Source organism: Myzus persicae, unplaced genomic scaffold, assembly GCF_001856785.1.
Source record: "Myzus persicae strain clone G006 unplaced genomic scaffold, MPER_G0061.0, whole genome shotgun sequence".
NCBI classification, from domain to species: domain Eukaryota; kingdom Metazoa; phylum Arthropoda; class Insecta; order Hemiptera; family Aphididae; genus Myzus; species Myzus persicae.
The window spans coordinates 485,883-506,578 of record NW_019100647.1 but is presented as its reverse complement, the minus strand read 5'-3'; the positions used below and the strand labels follow the sequence as shown (position 1 = coordinate 506,578).

General features: G+C 28.9%; 2 protein-coding genes across 2 annotated transcripts; both read right to left on the bottom strand.

Moving 5' to 3' along the window:
• Positions 1 to 954: 954 nt before the first annotated feature.
• On the bottom strand, positions 955 to 8,361 carry LOC111038884 (alpha-(1,6)-fucosyltransferase-like). Its single transcript, XM_022322150.1, has 10 exons — positions 8,111 to 8,361; positions 7,401 to 7,629; positions 5,649 to 5,673; positions 4,622 to 4,969; positions 3,675 to 3,858; positions 3,336 to 3,573; positions 2,226 to 2,402; positions 2,004 to 2,154; positions 1,651 to 1,911; positions 955 to 1,548 (listed from the first exon to the last, which is right to left on the bottom strand). Exons 2-10 carry the CDS (start codon positions 7,604 to 7,606, stop codon positions 1,459 to 1,461), a joined length of 1,680 nt encoding a protein of 559 aa, XP_022177842.1. The 5' UTR covers positions 7,607 to 7,629; positions 8,111 to 8,361; the 3' UTR covers positions 955 to 1,458.
• A 4,186-nt stretch (positions 8,362 to 12,547) lies between these two features.
• Positions 12,548 to 19,807, bottom strand: LOC111038875 (alpha-(1,6)-fucosyltransferase-like). Its single transcript, XM_022322139.1, has 10 exons — positions 19,471 to 19,807; positions 18,523 to 18,776; positions 17,947 to 17,968; positions 17,088 to 17,441; positions 16,413 to 16,608; positions 15,738 to 15,981; positions 15,021 to 15,197; positions 14,777 to 14,930; positions 14,244 to 14,504; positions 12,548 to 12,722 (listed from the first exon to the last, which is right to left on the bottom strand). Exons 2-10 carry the CDS (start codon positions 18,750 to 18,752, stop codon positions 12,654 to 12,656), a joined length of 1,707 nt encoding a protein of 568 aa, XP_022177831.1. The 5' UTR covers positions 18,753 to 18,776; positions 19,471 to 19,807; the 3' UTR covers positions 12,548 to 12,653.
• Positions 19,808 to 20,696: the final 889 nt, after the last annotated feature.

Genomic DNA, 20,696 nt, shown 5'->3' with positions numbered 1-20,696 from the left:
TCCATAATCATTATGTAGTATACACAGTATATCCTTCAGATCTCACATAAGGTCGTATTACTTTTTTAATTTTTAAGATACCATATTATATAATAATTTAAATTCTGTAAAACGTTTAGAACTCTTATTCCATTCTTGTATTATTTATTCTTGATTACAGCTCGATAATTTGGAACCCTTATCTTCAGATTGAAACAAAATTAATTAAATAGATTTATAGACGGTTTTTTAGTTTGCAATTTTCTTACTGATAAGAATCAGCCAGCATTATTATGAACTTGTCAAAGAAGCTCTAAATCTTAGTTCTCTCTAGAATAGACTACCGAGAGGAAATCGAAACTTTTTAGTAAAATAACTGCATGGAAAGATTGGCCACCTCGGCTCTCCGTACGCAGGTTAAATCGTATAAGCCTACAAGTTACAATGTTTATATTTTCATACAAGATCCAGCAAGACTTTCTATATCCCATTTAAAATATTGTGTAATGATAAATCCTGTGGTCAAAATGATACGATCTTTAAATAATATAAATATTATCATGCCCATCAGTGTTATCAATATCACTTAACTATTAAAATTTCAATTCATGTTATAACTATGTGTATGTATTATTTTATATTTCATATTATTATGTATAAATATACGATTGGTGCTTATATCTATAAATACATATTAATATGATAGTTTATCAAAAAATGCATAAACACATTCAGCCATCATTATCCTTGAAAATAAATTTTTAAAAAAACGTAGATAAAATATGTGTCATATTGTGTAAACAAATGATGACTGTGATATAAAAAAAACTTTTTTGAGTGGCATAAATAGTATAAACATTTAAAAGTAAAATGCAATTTACCACTATGTTTACAGTTTAAAACTTTTGTATTTCAAAAAAAAAAAATAGTTACGATTTGTTTTATATACTATACAAATTAAAAATATAGGCTGAATGTATAAATACAAAAAATTAATTTTTATGAAAACAGCAACCCATTAATGATAATTACTCTTTACATATCAGTACAAATCCATAGGTTATTTTGTAAAAGATCACAACCCTTCTGTTTCGGATGTCTTTGAGGACCAGGTAGGTACCACTTATTATTAGATATTGTATTTATTTTGTATAAGAGGTTAGATTTTGGATCTGATAATTCATCATTATTCTATATCCGCTGTGTTATACTATTAAGTTTTAGTATGTATAATATATAATATTAAATAGGTAATTTAGAAAATAATAACGTTAATTTATCGTTTTGGCCGATTTTAGCATTTATAATGGAATGCGATAGGATCTTTGAAAAACGTTGATCAATTTTAGTAGTTATAGATATTATATACGGAGGTATACATTTTTATTAAAAAAATATTACAATACGAGATAAAATAGTACATACCTACAGTATTATTTTAAATTACCTAGGTACCAGTGCAAAGAGTCTTATTCATACTTAATTGTTTTCATTTTTACCATAATTTTGTGATATTTTTGTTTCAGTAGGTATATCTGCAATTTTTGCTGTTTCGATTTTCGGAATGACCTGAAGTATAAAGTTTTATTATTTTTTGTTTGTCATAGTATGTAAGAATAGGTTAATAAATAATTATGATTTACTCGTGTATCTATATAGTTATATAGTTACTTTAAATGTAGGATAAAGGCCTAGTAATCCCGTTCTTAAATTTCTGCCTTTGGAATAACCATTCCAATGATTACCAGCCACATAAATCTGATCTTCTACTTGCAGATCTATTTCTTCCGGTCCATCGGCCTTATGAGGTAACACAGCTACGTTTATTCTATGGGCTTGACCACCAAAATAATATATGTCGTCTAATGATGTGAACCGAGTTGATGCATCAGGATAGAGACTGTTCATTATCTCATAAGCTACCCGACACAACTGTTAATGACAAAAAAGTTTGATTTAAGCAACCTAAATATGAAGATGTTAAAGTAACTGTGGTTATTTTAAATTAATTGGTTGGTAGGTACCTGTGACGAAAAAGTACAAACTAAGTGGTCACTGAGGGATAAAAAATGTATGTCAACAATTATACCAATTAAAGCCGGTTTAGAATTTCGGTTTTTCACGGACGCCGATTTAGATATGTCATCAGAACCGATTATTTCGTACTCAGGATAACTAAAACATTTAACGAATATCTTCACTGCACGCGGACATGCTGTTGGCATATCATGATTTATTTTACATACTTGCGTTTGGCCTCACCAAACAAATTTGGCTCGTCTGTAGCTAAATAAATTCTTTTCCGATTAACTTCACCACTCAGCTCTTTTCGTTTATAATACTCTTCAACGTGAACCATATATTCATCTAGCGTATGTAAACTAGCTTCAAAATTGATTTTGTCTGTTCTTCTAATGTGTACTCTAAATACATACAGATAATTACTTATAAGCATTTGTAATGAGTATATATTGTATTAAATTTAAATATTTGTTTAGTTAATAAGGTAGAGCTCTAGCTGTCAACTGTGTGCATTTTAAAATAAGTTATTATATCATTTAAATTAGTCCAAGTATTTCGTGTAAACTTGACCATTTGTATATACTATACCCGTCATCTAACTATGTAATATTATAAGGTATACAAGAAAATGAGTTGGGGAAAAATGCTATATTAGCTTAAAATTTAAATTAATTTTAAACAGTATTATTTTAGTACTTATATAAGTGTCGTCAATAGAATCACGAATCAATTTCTTATTATTACTAGGTATGTAGTTGTAAATACGAGGCATATAATATCATGGTATTTTGTATTTTTGTGTAACACTTTTAACATTTATTCAGTTTGGTTAATGAACTCAATGAAAAAAATTACCTTTATCTGTGTAGTTATCATATTATATACTAAGATTTAATAAGAGTTAAAATAATAATGAATATAACACAGTATAACAGCTGAATAAATGTCTCAAAATATTAAGTCAACTACCGTATTTCTTGATGCACCTATCTTAAGCACATCATAATTTGTTTTATTTCCATTTTTACTAATGACTCATCATTTGTTAAGGCTTATTTTGTAGGTTTATACCTTCTAAATATATATGGGTGCCTCTTTATACATATACCTATATACCTAGTGGTGCTGAACTCATATATCATGTGAAGCGATAGCTTATTCACTTCTTAAATTTAGATGTCCGGGAAGTTGCTATGTGAAGGTGGGTGGTTTTATAAACATTTTAGAGTTTGGTCCCACTGTATCTACTCATTAATTCGTAGGTATATTTCACTAAATTTAATAATAAATAAAAAATACTTGTTTTTAATAATATTTGGTAATTTAAACTTTACCCGACGATAGGTTTTTGGAATTTGAGTTTATTTGCGTAATCATCTAAAATATGTCTAGTTGATAATTGTGGTCGGAGCATGTATTTAAGAATCTGACCTATCCACCAGACAATAGGATCTCCATGCAAGACAGTCAATCGAGGAGCCAAGTCATCGGGTATCATTTGTGGCAGGAAATAAGGTCTTGGGAAAACTGAGTCAATTGGAGGTAAATAAATTATTTGTGAGTTTTGATCCCCTGTATAATTATAATGCACATATTAATAAGTATAAAATAAAATTTAAAATAAAATTTTACATAAATAGGAAATTACTTATTGAAGAAATAATTTATGTTACCTGGCCACTTAACAACTGATATATTTTTTAATAAAGTAGACGTGTCGCCTAATGGAAGGAAAACATCTGACCATACATCACCATATGTCCAATCTTTATAGTCCAGAACTAACATTCTTTGAGTACTGTACGCGACGATAAAACAATAAACAATGTGGTGTATCTGACAACCGAACCCACAGAACTGTAAAATATTTATAATATTGGTAAGTACGACGTTATTACTGTTATTACTGAAAACTGTAAAAATCTATTATTTCTAAAAATTCTATATAGTTGCATAGTTTAGATATGAGATTCACTAGGTACAACATCCCAATATTTTTAAAATGCCGTTTTTGAAATAGGTAATAAAAATATCCAAATACAGCAGGTAACCATTTAATTATTTGATTTTAAATATTTATTATTATTTATAGATTTGTTATTATGACAAAATACTGAATATAACAATTGTTTTAAGCATTAAATGGTACAGATTAAAAAAACAACTTTCTCGTAACGTTTCTTGGTACAGGCACTATATGCAATTAAAAAAAAAAATATTTATTGATCTTTATTTTTTTTTTCATTTTATGCCAGACTAAACAATATATTTTTAAATTGTATTTAGTACATTTTTTTTTCATTCTGTAAGTATTTTCAATAATAAATCCTAACCATCGCTTGGTTTGTTAGTTGTTACCTATTGATATCCCTTAAAATTGATGAGAAATACATATTAAATTAATTATTTTCTGGAATTATATGGAGTAATAACATATACAACTATGAACAATATTAAAACGAAATATTGGGTCGTAAAATGGATTTTGTATTCAATTTATTCTGCAGAGTATATAGTATTATGCCTAGTTTATATGTAGACATTGATTGTTTTAGCGGCTTTTGTTTCAAATATGTATTTAATTGTTTTGACGAGACTGAATAATATGGTCAGTACAAACCTTATCAAATTTACACACTAGCTGTCTTGCTGTGAACCAATTTGGTGGGTTTTGCAATTCTTCTAATCTGCTTTGAACTAAAATACTTAAGCTTTCGGATTCCTGTTGTCTCCATGTCGAATAGTTGTCGACTTCAGCCAAACCAGAAACGTCTTTTAATAAAGATCTATAGTGTTCACCGACTATATTTTTTATTTTATGAATGCGTCCTACGCTTATCATTGAATTATTTATTGATTCTAATCCAGAATTGACGTAGTAAAAAAATTCTTTAGTGTTTGAATATATACGACGTCGTAGAACTTCGTATTCTTCAGATGGAGCAATTGGTTCAATGTCCCTCAATTCCTAAAGGTTTATAGGATCATTTAAATACGATGCCATTTACGTCATTCGTTATTTTAAAATAATGTATAATTTTATTTAAAAAATGATTTCGTTTTAAATATCTACTTTTGGCATGCACATATTTTATTTTTTTTTTCTGGAAATAAAGTTAATCATCCATTAAATGAAAACTTATCATTTTCTGATATAATAGGTCAGTGTAAATGTGTTACTAGATAGATTTACGTATGATTCTTAAAAAAATAACGGTACCATAGGTGGAAATCAATTAAAATGTCAGGTGAAGCTAAAATTATTAACATCCATGTAAGCAGGGCTTAAACAACAAAAAAATTATCTATTTAAAATTTTGTTTTGAAGAGGGAGTAATAGATTATCTAGGGGCCTTAGTTTCCCTGATTTTCGTTTACCTACAGCATAGTGCAGAAGAAACTGTGGCTTACATGTAATGTCATAAGTATTAAACAAGTAAATAGTTAGTTAGCTTAGCTATTTATTCAATACTACAGTGAAAAAAATATACTATATTTAAAACGAACGGATTATCGACATTTAAAAAAAGTAGGTAATGCAAGTTGATTTACATAATAGGTACAGCATTATATTATATTACGAGTATTTCAAGACAACAAATATTTATTTTTGTTCAAAAATCACTCTATTTATTTATTGTAAGTACCTTTATACTCTGTTGGATTCTTATTCTAAAACATAAAACAAATAATTATTATTAAATTCCTTATCATACCTAATACGTTGAATACGCAGAGTTTTGAAGAAGTTGTTTTGTTATTACTTATTAATTATGTTTGTTTAAACATTTTGTTTAGTTTCTAAATTTTGAAAATGTTCATATCTTTTGAAATATGTTAAGCATCATCAACTACATTATTATATAGGGCTACAAAGTTGATATGCCATATTTTTCCAAATTATTATAATAGTAATATAATAATATGTAACCTGCAATGTCAACTATTTAGATAAACAAAAAAAAAACATTATATTTTTTAGGAAGTTGAAAAAATAGTCATTTGCGTGAGACCCTATAATATGAGTTGAAAAGCTATACCTAAACACCCTCCAAGTGCCAAGGAATCTATTAATATAACTTTTATCGAAAATGGTCCAGTGGTTTTTGATTTTATTAACTCCGAATAAAGTGTAAACCAATATCCATTCTTAGCTGTTTAAACTGTTGAGTTTTCAAGTGAAAAAATAAAATAAGCACTTCTTTATAATTTTGGAAAATCCTTTTGTACTACACGGCCCATACATGGTGGTACAAACACCAAAGCAACTTGAAAATTTCAAGTCTCAACTCCCTAGGTATCATAGTTTAGGATATACATTGATCAATTAGTCAAAAAGCACCTTCGTTTCTTCCAAAAATTTATAATTATCAGGGCAAATTTTCCGATTTTTCTTTCCATAAAAACCTTGTTTGGACTATTACAAATATATATTTTGAAATACTGATATAACTTTTTTTATTGATAACGGTTCAGTATAGTTGTTGAGTGTTGAGTCTATTGAATTCAGATGAACCTACAGGGGTTAAAAATATAGTTATCAAATATCAAAATTAAAAATTATAAGTTGATATTGTTATAACCGATCAATTATAAAAAAGGGCTTTCAGTATTTCCTAAATTTTTCAATTTTTCGAGCAACTTATCCAATTTTACTTTTGTAAAAATTTGATTCAAAATAGGTATAGGTAAATTTTTTTTTTAAATGGACCAAATCGGTTTATCCGTTCTCGATTTATGTGGTTACCAATAATGAAAACCTATTATATCAATAAAGATTATTTTAAACATTATTATTATTTTCGGCAATCCAATCATTTATATAAGACTTTTTAATGTATTTTAAAATTTAGTGATATATTATAGGTATATCTTGGTTTTGGTGTACCTCAGTTCACGGGAAAAATTGGGTTAGTGTATCTTGCATGCTTTGTGGACTAATTCGATCGATGTGGAAAATTCACCTCCGTGGTGGATTAGATATAGCACTTGGTATAAATTGAACATATTTCAAACTACTCTCTAAACTTTTCTGATATTGGCAAGAACAATTTAAAATGTTCACAAAATCGGTTAAGTACTTTTTGAGTACTTATTAGCTAAAAACATATATTCAACTCTAATATTTGTTTAAGATATCATTTATTTATAAAGATCAATAGTAACATATCACATATAGGCTAAGAGCAAACAAGAATAAATGCCTTTGCAGTTAGAAACTCATGCCCTACGAGCATTAATGAAATAGGTACTGCAATGTACTATAATATCCAAATATAAATATGCATGCACTACTATAGAAAATTCAATATACAAACACTCAAAATTCTCAACAAAATCTTCAAGACTTGCGTATTTAGCATATCATTGTAGTAATAAAAGATAACATGTAACAATACTTTTCATTCAAGTTTTTCAATTCAGCTTTTAATTTGACATTGGCCAACCGCAGGTTTTTTAGGGTCTCTAAGCTTTTGGTTAGTCTTTGGCTGTTAATTTCAATGATGAAGTTATCTTGGTTCCATTTAAATCTCCAAATCATAGACAACACTATCAATAGGAATGCTACAAATATGAAGACTCTCACTAAACACTGCAAATTCATTATTCTTAAGTACACTGCTGTTTCTGTTGAAGTGAAAAAAAAAGCATGAAAAGTACCTTTATTTTTTAAATAAATATATAAGGAAATTTACAACACATAAAACTAAAAAAAATGTTTACCTACATTTTGTGTGGGATTACCATATAAATGTAATGCCGAAATGAGTGGCTCCAGCCGAAATACAGTATAATAATTGATTATGGTTAGCAAACAAGGTAGTCATAGACTCATAAAATATATTTCTGTTTTTATGAGATAAACGAATTAAATATACGCACAACCTGATTCCTACTTGAACACAAAGCTTATGCAAGTAGCCATTTAAATGTATATAGGAAATACGTAGATGAATCTTATCGATTATCAATAAGTTAATTTTTTGAAATATATTCGTGCGTAAATAATACGTGCAACATCGGTAATGACGTTTATGTAATAGTGAAATATTGAAATACCGTATATCCGGACGTATGATATTAGAACTTAACAAAATGCAATACTTACCTATTTAAAAAAATATGAAAATAATACGTGTACAAAGAATAATATGTATATAAATATAAGTATTTAAACTCATAAAAGAAAATATAAAGTATCGTTGAGTAATTGCATTACAACATGTACTCGCCGCATATACATTTTGTGAAAATTACGCTCTATGCAATTATGCAGGAATGTTATTTAAAAAGCCTTTGGATATAATATTAATTTATCACCAATTGGACGAAGGCATACGTGGCTCTGTACGAAATTAACAATACCAGCTTTGGTATTATGTGATTCCATGGTTTATCAGATATATTATCTGCAAACAGTGTTGTAAAATTACCTCCTACACGCGCTTGTTTATAATATGTATAAATTATAAATATTGCCGTGGAACAATGACAGGTCCGTACCATAAAAATTACATTACACGAGTAAACATGATTTTACAAAATTATATTTTATTTAGGAAGGTACCGTGTACATAAAGTAATATATAGTATGTATCACGATGATCCCCACATTCAATTAGTGTAATTTAAAGATATAGATGTCATATCTTCCTGATACAGCTTCTATAATATGTATGTGAATTAAGTAGAGGTACTTAAATACAATGTACACAATTCAATAATTTATATTTAAGATTGCTTACAGTTGGATTTGTTTGTTCCGTTATTGTACCAATATAATATACAATTATAGTGGATATTGTTATAATATGTACCTACTCGTAACTCGTATGGTGTTGTTATACACCAGTAATTAATGCTGCGGTTACTACTAATATACTATAATATACTATTTTCGAATATGTTATAATGTAGAGAATTGAACGAAATACTTGTTCAGTGACCTAAATAATTATGGTGATTGCAGGTGAGACACTTAGATACACACACGCACTATCCTGTGATTTTAGCAACCAACTTTCGATTATATAATAACGAGTATCACATGCAAGCAATCGAAATCGAAAACCCCACCTCCCCAACAAACTATACAATTCCAGCGAACGTAAGAAACGACTGGTTTTAAATTCTAAAATGGAGTAAAAATACGCTTTTATAATATTCTTTGTATAGGATTGTATAATAAACTATAGCCTTAGTTTTTTTATAGTATACACTAAATTGTGACACAATAAATGAACCTAGCTAGTCCAAAATGGGAAATACTCAGTACAGAAGTGAGAATAACGACACTAAGTGAACACAAGCAATTTGATAAAAAATAAAATATTCTATTAAAACTAAAAATAAGGGCTAGTCCCTTACGTCTCTACCTATATTATACAATTATATTATCATTTTTATGAGAATAAACAAAAATGGCTTGTAAAAACAGAGCGATACTAATTGATTTTAAATTAATAAAAATGTAATACAATATTTGGGTATCACTAAGTATTATTCCCAGCTGAGCTGATTGAAAACAAAAAAGTGTAAAACTTAATTTGGTTTCGGTACTAGATTTACTTTTTTATTTATATTAAGAGCATGCAACTAATTAGTTATTATTTTGTCAGTATATTAGAATTATTAAAAGAGGCACGAGTATGTTGAACTGTTAAATTGTTAAATTGTCACATTTATATGGTTTATATATGATTTAATTCTTCGGTAAAGCAGTTGAAAGGAAAACTTGAAAAACATATTATGTTAAATTCATTGAATATAGTATAATATGTATATATTTTACATGTTTGTAGGAATATATATTCTTTGCTGAACCAAATTCGAAAGAAAAAGGAAACACATGTATTTATGGATAATACTCCCATGTGCATTTACGATTAACTTGTATGGGTAAATAAACTTAAAATAACATTTTTTTTTTAAACCATATTATTTTGTTTTTTTAAAAATATTATTTATACAGTCATAACATTTGAGCTTCTTATTAGTTATGTACATCAATTGTAACATTTTACTTTTATTAAATAAAAAAACTACCTAGTCTATTATAGAAAACTATTATCTTATCATAAAGTTTAGGCCACTCACAAAAAAACAAATATTTGGTATAATTTATTTGAAATTTTCAGTATAGAACATCATTCACGACATAAATATGAATATATAATATCGTATATATTAGTTAACGTTTTTTTGAATATTATTGTATTAAGTATTTTATAAAAGTAAAAAAAAAACATTTATAAATATTTGTGCATTCATGTTACATCTGGAAATCCTGTACTATAATATTGAACTACATAACTGATAATATTTAAATATATAGGTATTGCAATTTAAATTAATGAAAACTAAATTGCTTAAAAATTAAAATGATTGTTTAGTTAGTAAAATCGTATTTGTTCATTAATATAAATCATGCGGATTTTGTAAAGCACTATAAATAGTAGAGAAATATTAGAAAAGGCTTATACATCCCTAATTATTTATACAAAAAATGATAAATAATAATTTGTGATAGTTAATATAATTTTATTTTGGAACTTATTTCATTTCAAAATTTCGGTTCGGTTCCGGTACTTTTTTTACTAAATAAAGGTTTCGGTTTCTTTTTTGGCTCTTAATAATTTAAACGTCTCTGTTCCAGAATTGGATATTAATATATACATAATACTATACACATATTACATAATATGCACAAATGTAAGAAAAATAGAAGTAAACATTTTTTTTTAAATATTAAACAATGCAGACGTCTTTGGATATATAATATTGGACGATTAAAAGATAAGATAATGAATGTAATATGATAGCTTGTGTACTTTTTTTTGCCGAATCTCAGTCTAAAAACATATAACCTATACGTGCACGGTGCACTATTATTATATAATATTAAACAAAACATTATACTTAATAATTTTTCATAGTAGAATGTTTTATGACACTCGCGAGATGAGAGTGAAAGATATTTTGCGCAGTAGTCGTGTTTTTTTCTTCATAATATATTCCGTTTTATTAAAAACAAAAAAATATATTTTATTCCAAAAAAATATTCCTTGTTCGTACGCCTCCAAAGACGATTGTATGTAATTTATTTTAATTTAATTTTGAAATAGGTACCTTCATATTATTACGATTACGTCATACATTTTGTGTCATAAAGAGAACCATGCAATTTGTGTGTTGCGCGTATCGTACAACCGCGGATTGCATGGCGTATAACATGACGTACCTATGCATGAGATTTCTAAATAAGGTGATCTCGGAATTAAAAAAAAAGAAAAAACTGTTGCAAACGGTCAAAGTGCAGTCAACAATTTCAGGAATATATATTATAGGTACTTAAATACTTCTTCATACTAAACAAATATCTATAATAATATACTGATTACCAACCTGATGGCAAAATAATAATTAAAGACAACTGCAGCAGCAGGACGTACGTTTGACTCGAAAAAAACAAATAATAATTGAAAATTTAATAAACTTATAAATAGTTCAAAACGAATCAAAATATTTTGAAAATTTTATAGTGCATAGAGAACGCGGATATAAACATCTAGTGAAAATGTCATGTTATTACACCTGTTTTTCCTTAATTTTTTGTTTGTTTTTCCTGCTGCTTTTGAAAACTATTGGTAGTTTTTACCCTTTGATCCTCCCTCCAAGCATCAACTACGAGTAGATTAATTTTCCTACCAGGAAAGATACTGTTGAAGAAAATCGAAGCACTTTAACTGGTCCAAAAGGTGGTGACAGACACATAAAAAATAAAAAAATAAAAAAACACACATCACTGTAAAATCAATGCATTCATCGCGCCTCTCAAAATCTAAAAACAATACAAAACAGTATTTAACATAAAAATTACAAATTATAGTGTATATGTGCCAATTGAAGAGAGTTACAGAAAATTAGCATTCTGTGTAGTATGTGGTTGTAGTTCGTACGACAAGAAGGAAAGTAGAACGATGAGTTGTATCTTGTTGCATAGACAAGGACACTATAATAGATAGAAGACAGAATATCGGGTGCATCGGTTGAGTCATTAATAAGTAAAGAGGAGATAAAATTAATGCCTGCATTAAAGAAATAACAATGTGTTGATTATAATAACAATATTACAGCTGGAACACGTTGTCGACTAGACTCACATGCCATTTTAATATTGATTACGATACGCCTTGTTGTGGTGTGAGAATTGGCACAAACAGGATAATAAAAATAAAACACAATATTATTATTGTATAGTTCATTGAAATTTTTTTTTATTTCATTTATGTATATGGATCATAGGTGAATGTGTTTATCGGTAAAGGAGCCGAAACGAAAACTTGAAAAACATATACCAAACGCATTGAATATAGTATAATATTATGTATTATACTTTTAATTTTTTTGTGCGAATAAAATATATTCTTTGCTGAACCAAATTTGAAATTTGAAAAAAAAATCAAACACGTGTATAAAGATATTATAATCACATGTTGCATTTACAATACACTTTATATGGGTAAAGGAATCAACTAAACTACAGTTTTTTTTTTAAACCATATTATTTCGTTTTATTTTAATAATAAGAGTCATACAATTTAAGTAGTTATGTAATAGTACAAATACAGATTTTGTAAATTGTCTTCTTTCTATGTCTCAGTATTTAAAGTGATATTTGGATAACTGGCAAAAGGCAAAACTTCAATTTTTGTGGTTACCTAAAATCAAATATTAATATAATCAAGCATCATTTATCATTAGTTTTGTTATCTTTAAATAACAATTTATTATACATCCACAAAGTTGTCCCAATTTCCACACGGGGCCCACACACTTCAAACTGGTATCAACATTTTTAATGTGGGGGAGGGGCAATTTCAACTACATGTTTATCATTTTTAGGAAAATTAAATAATCTTAATAATACACTGAAATTAAAATTCAAAGACCTTCACTCGGTTTTTCTAACCATCATATCTCTGCTTCTTCTTAAGATGAACTTTTGAAATTTGAATAATGTAATAATCTACTTTTCCGTATAGGTAAAATCGAATGGCACAAAGGTAGATATTATTATAGTGCAAGTAAATAGAGTAATAGATAATTTTGCAGTAAAATGACCCCTTAGTTAAAGATATTAGTATGAATTTAATTTTTTTAACACCTACAAATTAAAACAATTATCTGAGAGCATTGTGGGGTCTCTACAAGGGGTCCCGAAGTTGGACCTGAAGTACAGGGCCTGGCTTTTTTAAAATGTTGATAGGAATACTTATCTTATATTAAATAATATTTGATGATATAACTTATGTATGTTATTGTATTGTAATTATAATTATAATAACTATATTAAGTAATTTTGTCATTTTAAGCTGCGTGTTAAACCTAACTATTGATAACATAGAAATGTTGTATGAACACCCATATCACCTGTAATGGGTTGGACATAATTTAATGGAAGTTTTGTATAGGTCCCGCAAAAATATTTACTACAGGTGTCATTTGATGTGGAGGGACTGGTGCAGGACAGTAGTTGGACACATGCATGTTGGTACAATAAGACCTACTTTATAGAGCAAATGGAAAAATCTAATAATTGCAATTTTCTCAAACTTAATGCCACTTAATTAATTATTTTTTTTTAAATTAAACAGGTACATGACCAATTACATATAATAATGGAGAGTAGTTCTAAATGCTTAAAGTGTCATTAAATTGACGGCCTTGACTTATGGTAAAAACTGGTTTTTGGCTACTGCATATTATCATGATTAAATCCAAGAAGACGAAACCCACTATGCTGAAGCAATGAATGATATCCAACAAAAACCTAACCACGAAAAAAAGGCCAAATCTTAGACCCAAAAAAGTCTGACTATCAAAGTAGATACCATTGTAGCCTAGTTTGATCTTTCTTTAGTTAATATCCTTAATACACAAATACATTCATGTGCAACATTCTCTTTTACCGATTTTCACTTGGCTAGTTTCAAATAAAAATAACCGACAGGTGACTGAAATCTATTTAAATTATTGACAACGCCAAAGAGATAACATTAGAAACTATTCAAGTGAAAGGAAATAAAATAAAAAATACTTGTTGCACATCAACCCATTTGCGTATTAACGCTATAGACTAAAAAATGAGCAGATTTGGCCTCAATTTAAATATCACTATTTTTTGGGTTTGAGAATTTGCCCTTATTTCATTGTTAAGATTTTATTAAATCACACTTTACCTTAAAAGTAGGGTATAGAAGTGTTTGATGTGTTCTCAAATTGATCCCCAGTGAATAACCGTCCCAATGATTTCCAGCTACTTCAATCTCATCACCTACTTCTAGATCCATCTCTTCGGGCCCGTCTGCTTTATGAGATATTAAAGCTACATTCAGTCTGTGATTTTGACCACTAAAATAAAATGTGTCGTCTAAAGAAGTGAACTTAGCTGATGCATCTGGTTGGAGACTGTTCATAATTTCATAAGCTATCCGGCACACCTGAAAAAAACACAATTCATTGAAATTGAATTAACGTGAATAATAAATGTACCTATATAAATAATTTTTTAAATATGATGACGTTATATGTTACAAGTATTTGAGTTAACAAACTAGAAATTAATGAGTATTGTCATTGTTTTGGGTACTTGATACTGATAAATTTGGATGCAAAACCCTGATTAAACTTTAGTTATTATTTTCTTTTATAATTAATTATTAGTGATAAATGATAATGAATAATAATAACGAGGAAATCAAATTTGACATACATTTGATGAAAAAGTACAAACTAAGTGGTCACAGTGATAAGCTAGAAAATATAGGTCGATGTTGATATTCATAATTGAATTGTCTAACTCGCGGTAAAGAACGGAGCCACTTTTGGATAAATCTGGATCGCCGATAACATCGTACTCAGGATATCTAATAAAACACGATTTATTATTTACACTGTCTGCAAGTAAATGTAAGTATTATAATAAACTAGTTTAAACTAGACAATTTGAAACACACTTGAGTCTAGCTTCATCAAACAATGTTGGATCGTCCGTGGCCAAATAAATGCGTTTCTTGTCGTATCCACCGTTTAATTCTTTGAGCTTGTAATATTCTTCCACATGGTACATATACTCTTCGAGTTCGTGTAATGAAGCTTCTCTGATGATTTTGTCCGTTCGTCTGATATGCAATCTGAACAGCAACACTTAATTTTTTACATGCTGTATGGCGTATAACACGTTGAAGCGTATCCAGAATTTAATTGCATATATTAATGTTCAAGTCCAAGAAATGGAGACTATATTAGCTGTATTATATTTAATTTCTTAAAAGATACATAATATAATACATCTATTTCTACCCACCCCATTAGTAATTTATTTTAGTTAGTGTTACAAAAACGACTGTTCACTGAATGAATTTAAACTACGATTAACATGTATGAGTTATTACGTCTTCATTGGACATTTTAAATTTTAATGGTACCTATTATACGAGCATATGAGTGATGTACTTCATAAACAGCTGTAAACTCATACCACCCGTGGGCTTTGGTATAACTACGTTCTAATTTATTTATAATATGTAGAGGTAGACTTTAATTAATCTTAACCGGTCTTATCCAAACTAAAAATCGATGTAAATACGGGAAATATTGGTTTTATTTAATATTTCTATACGTAGTGTGCGATTTGTCAATGCAACGATACGACGTAATACAAAAATTTTTACCCAACAATTGGCTTTTGAAAATTCACTCGCTTGGCAAACTCGTTAAACACAATGGTAGTGGATGGTTGCGGCCGGAAGATGTATTTGAGGAACTGACCTATCCACCATACAGCGGGATCACCGTGCAAGACATTTATTCGTCCAGCTAAGTCCTCAGGCAACACGTTCGGAATGTAAGGTGGACGGGGATGTTTGGCAGGGTTTTCAGGCACAATAAAATTTACCACTTGAGTGGTTTCGTTGCCTATAATATTAATCAGGTAATCAATAAATCCAACAAAACAGCACATTACATACTTCACAATTTTTGTGAGGAATTTGTATTAATTAAATCTTGCATAGTTGTACGAGTCAGTGGTCTCCTAGTAAAATTTTTGTGAGATGGCGGTTCAATCAAAAAATGTATTATCATATTTACTAGCCATTACTCATTATTAACCACTTAGGTTGGTAATAAAAATAAATTATTTTAATCAAATATTTTTGTTTATCACATAATACTATGTAAGAAGTATTTGGGGTGGCGGGATTAAGATTTCAAATTGTAAATAAACAAATAAATAAAATACATATATAGAAATAATAATTGTGTAATTTATGAGATATTTTTACAATCGATAATGTATGTGGAAAATATTTTTGTGTTTGATTTATCATGATCAACGTTTCACCTACCTGGCCATTTAGAAACGGTTTTGCCGTCAGTAGACGTACACGTGTCGCTAAGCGGTAGAAATATATTAGCAAAACCACTTCTAGTAAACTTCCAAGTTTTAGGATTGTCTATAATCATTGTCCTTTCGGTGGCATAGGCGACAATCAAGCATTTGACCAAATGGTGTATACGACATCCAAATGCACAAGGAAAATTCTGAAATTATACAAAAACCACAAGTAAGTACTATAAAAAATTGTTGATTTGAAACCGTGCTGGACTTTTTTCGATACTTAAAATAATATTAATTACATTTTCAATGATTAAATTGCATGCTAAAAAATCAACCACATCCTCCTCCTTATGATAAAATCATTGGACTGCCATTGATTATAAAATAATATACTTAACAATTAAATACAATAAAATGTGTGTTTTTTTAACTAAAAAAGCGAATATTTAGGTACAATATGTAAAAAATTAAAAACAATGAATAATACGTACAGAAAAAAAGATACACGGAAAGAACAGTTTAAATCAAACTAGTTGTTTGAAAGGTTTTTTTTTAGGATTTATTAGTTGAATTTGACTAGGAAAGTGATGCTGCAGCCTGCAAGGAAGGTTGAATATAATTAGGATAAGTTAGGATGATCATAAAATCAATAAATTATATTGTATTAGTCGTCTAAACTTACATTGATGTGATTGCACAGGAGCTTTTTTGCTTTGGAACAGTCGGGCGGATTTTGCGTATGTTGCAGTCTCTTTTCGACTAGTCTACTCAAAGAGTGAAACTCTTTCCACCGCCACTCTGAATAACCGTCGACATCGGCCAGTTTGGCGATATCTCTCAATAACGATCTATAGTGTTCGTCGATCATTATTTTCATACCAGAAACTTTTGGTTTCAAGTCTTCGATTTCGTTTGCCAACGATTGTAAAGCAGAACTGACGTAATACCAAAATTCTTTTGTGTTTGAATAAATACGGCGACGCAATACTTCGTACCCTTCAGATGGGCCGTTTAATATCTTCTCTTTGTCCATCATCTGTAAGATGAGCGATTAATGTTGAATTACATAATTATTTTATGACTTCCGAATGTTCGATTCTGCTTTATGATGTTTTTTTTTATTACAATTCAAAATTAATTTTCTCAATGTTTATTTTCAATGTGGCGCTATGAACTCTTCAAATAAATGGAGAGGTGTTGCTATTTTATCATGCTTTATTAATTTTAGACAATATTAGCCTCATGTTGGCTCACTCACTTGATCTTAATTTTATTTTGGTACAATATTATCAAAGATAATAAACATTTTGAAAATACAAGGAAAAATAAAATAATATTGTATCCAGAAACCATGTATTGGGTTTAATTTATACAACAAACTAGATACATAATTTACATAAACGTAAAAATCATAAGTAAAAAATTTTTTAAAACATTAAACAATGTGAACATCTGAATAAAATATTATGTGCGTTTGTACGATTAAAAGATAATAAAAATAATAAAGAATACTGCGCAATGTAATAGGATAACTTGTATACTTTTTTTTCGTTGAGCTTCAGTCTAAAAACAGAAAACATAAAAGTAAACTATTATTACTTACTATTATACTATTAAATAAAATATCATACTTAATAATTATTCACATTTTAATATTTTATGACACTCGCGAGATGAAAGTGAAAGATATTTTGCACAGTGGTCCGTTTTTTCTCGTAACTCATTATGGTTTTTCGTATCTCCACAAACGGTTGTATGCTATTTGTTTTAAACAAATATTGAAATAGGTACCTACATATTATTACGATTATGTCGTAGACCTCGAGCCGTAAAGAGAACAATATATCGCATACAAATTTGTGCGCGCATCGTAGATTGCATGGGGTATAACGGCGATTTCTCTTTAAGGTTTTCTGAATTAAAAATCAGAAAAAATCGTTGTAAATGGTCTAAATGCAGTCAACCCTTTCACGAGTATATACTATATTTTAATACTTCTGCACGGGACACAAAAACAAAGCAAATATCTGCCGAACTATACAGTCGTAGTACTATATGTACTGATGACTAGCGCGATGTCGAAAATATTAATTAAAGACAACTGCAGCGTGACCTACCTTTGAATCAGGTCTTTCTTCATTTCCATCATGTTGACGTTGTCTATGTGTACATCGTCGAGATGTTGAATTGCTATCGCAAGCGTTTTTTCTAGTTCATCGTCGACGTAATTTTCGGGCGCCGCGAAGTAAAAAGTCGCAAAAAGGAAAGCGACCCATACGAGCGAAGCGTACAAAAATATTTGCTTCCAGAATAGATGGTAACATTGAATCACCTTCATAATATTCATGGTTGTTTTACAGCCGTGCCTAAATTGAGTCAATGTAAGACGTAGAAATTTAAAGCATTTAATTATTTAATCATATAGTTACAGTCGTTACTGAACTTGTACAGCTGTATAATATATCATATATTATAGCAGATACGGACACAAAATAATTTTTTAGATTGTGAGCGGAGCGATGAATGCTTTGATTTTACAATGATGTGCGTGCGTTTTTTTTTGTCATCACATTTTGGGGTACCTACTAAAATGCTTAGATTTTCTACTTCATTATCTTTTTTGGTAAAAAATTAAATTTAGTTAAAACTAGGGTTGAGGGGAGGGGGCAAAAGTATTATTCCCAGTATTTATAACAGGATAAAAAGTGAATTATTATCTTCATTTTATACCGAAATGAGAAATAACTAAACGTTGATAATCGTTGAAATTTGTTAAAAAAAATCGTGAAATTACTTACAACACGACATAATATTTAAAAAAAAAAGCTTAAATTATTGAGTACTTAATTATTTTAGAGAATTGTAACCACATCCCCATTTTGTGATGTGTTGATATAACTCGAATTTCGAAACTTGAAGAATTTTAAAGGTAGAAAAAGTTCATTTATATCTTAATTTAATAATTTAAATTCGAAATATGAAGATTCGCAAAGGGTCGCTACATGACTATTCAAACTATGCAAAAAAATACAGAGAGAGAAATAACCCAATATCGAACCACTTACCAAAAGATTTATTTAAATTAAAACTGTATTGGTACGATGTCTGATTTCACGCTGAATTTAAATCAGTGTACTTTTACAACTAATGTATTATCACTTGAAACGCCTTATAACACGTGTACAACTACACTTTTTATCCAGTAAAAACGTCGTCCTGATGATCACAATCGGTGTTTGGGAATATATATTATATGATATCGTAACATTATTATTTATAGCTATGAATTATCAGTTATTACACATATTTTATTCGTTTAATGTTTTCAGTGTAAAATAAGATCACGAGTTCACAACCACATATTATTAAATAGGTGACTTCGAGTGGTGTGAAATAAGTAAACATTATACTGCACGACAATATATCTGTACTCTGTAGGTACATATTATGTTTTAGTATTTGCTTAACATTATAATTTATAATCATGATTATAATTATAATAAATTATGTTTGAGTAGAATATTGTTTTGCTAGTGTGTTCAACGTGTTTACTTATTCACCATCACACGTCTAGGGGTTAACTACATACGAATTAAGGATAGGTAATTAATCAATAAAACATAAACTGTTTTTATATTTGAAAACCATTCGACACCGTTATTTGTTGTAGATACTAGGTACCCACTACCACTTGGTACTAATGAACGGTAACATTTTATTTTGTATTATTTTACATAATTTATTACACTGTACTATGTAACGTTACAAAATGCATAATAATCTGATGGATGGTCGGGTATAGGAAATACGCAGCTTGTACAATGTGCCAAAGTTCCACCGACCACCATACCCCCTCTGTTTGCAATTACACATAGCATGTTATTAATTTATTATCATTATTATTATGATTTCACTTGTCTCCCACCGACCGTCTCGACGACGACTACCGGCTCATAAGCAGTGGCGCAACTAGACCTCTAAAACGTAGGGTGCTAAATTTGTGAATGCATCGCAGAGTTGTGGGGCGCAGAGCCACCCACACCTCTGTACCTAAACCTACAATACTCGATAAATCAAAATTTTAAAATACATATTAACACACTTTACATAAAAAAAAGAAATTAAATTAATAATACTCTTTTTTTTCTACAATATCAATAACATATAGGTACATTTTAATTTCATAATCTTGTGAATAAATAAAGAAAATAGAGATATCATACATTTTAAATCAGCAAAATTTTTCTGGGTTTCATGCAGTATAAATAATTCTAATAATTTATTAAATAGA

What these genes read in the sequence shown, in the direction of transcription:
- LOC111038884 (XM_022322150.1), bottom strand. Translation starts at nt 7,606, where the DNA reads ATGAATTTGCAGTGTTTAGTGAGAGTCTTCATATTTGTAGCATTCCTA. An exon ending in GAATCCAACAGAGTATAAAG is followed by an intron (nt 4,970 to 5,648) that starts GTACTTACAATA and finishes ATAAACCTTTAG; the next exon opens with GAATTGAGGGACATTGAACC. An exon ending in TTTGGTGAGGCCAAACGCAA is followed by an intron (nt 2,155 to 2,225) that starts GTATGTAAAATA and finishes TAAATGTTTTAG; the next exon opens with TTATCCTGAGTACGAAATAA.
- LOC111038875 (XM_022322139.1), bottom strand. Translation starts at nt 18,752, where the DNA reads ATGAATATTATGAAGGTGATTCAATGTTACCATCTATTCTGGAAGCAA. An exon ending in TGAAGCTCAACGAAAAAAAA is followed by an intron (nt 17,442 to 17,946) that starts GTATACAAGTTA and finishes CTCATCTTACAG; the next exon opens with ATGATGGACAAAGAGAAGAT. An exon ending in TTTCAAAAGCCAATTGTTGG is followed by an intron (nt 15,198 to 15,737) that starts GTAAAAATTTTT and finishes GTTGCTGTTCAG; the next exon opens with ATTGCATATCAGACGAACGG.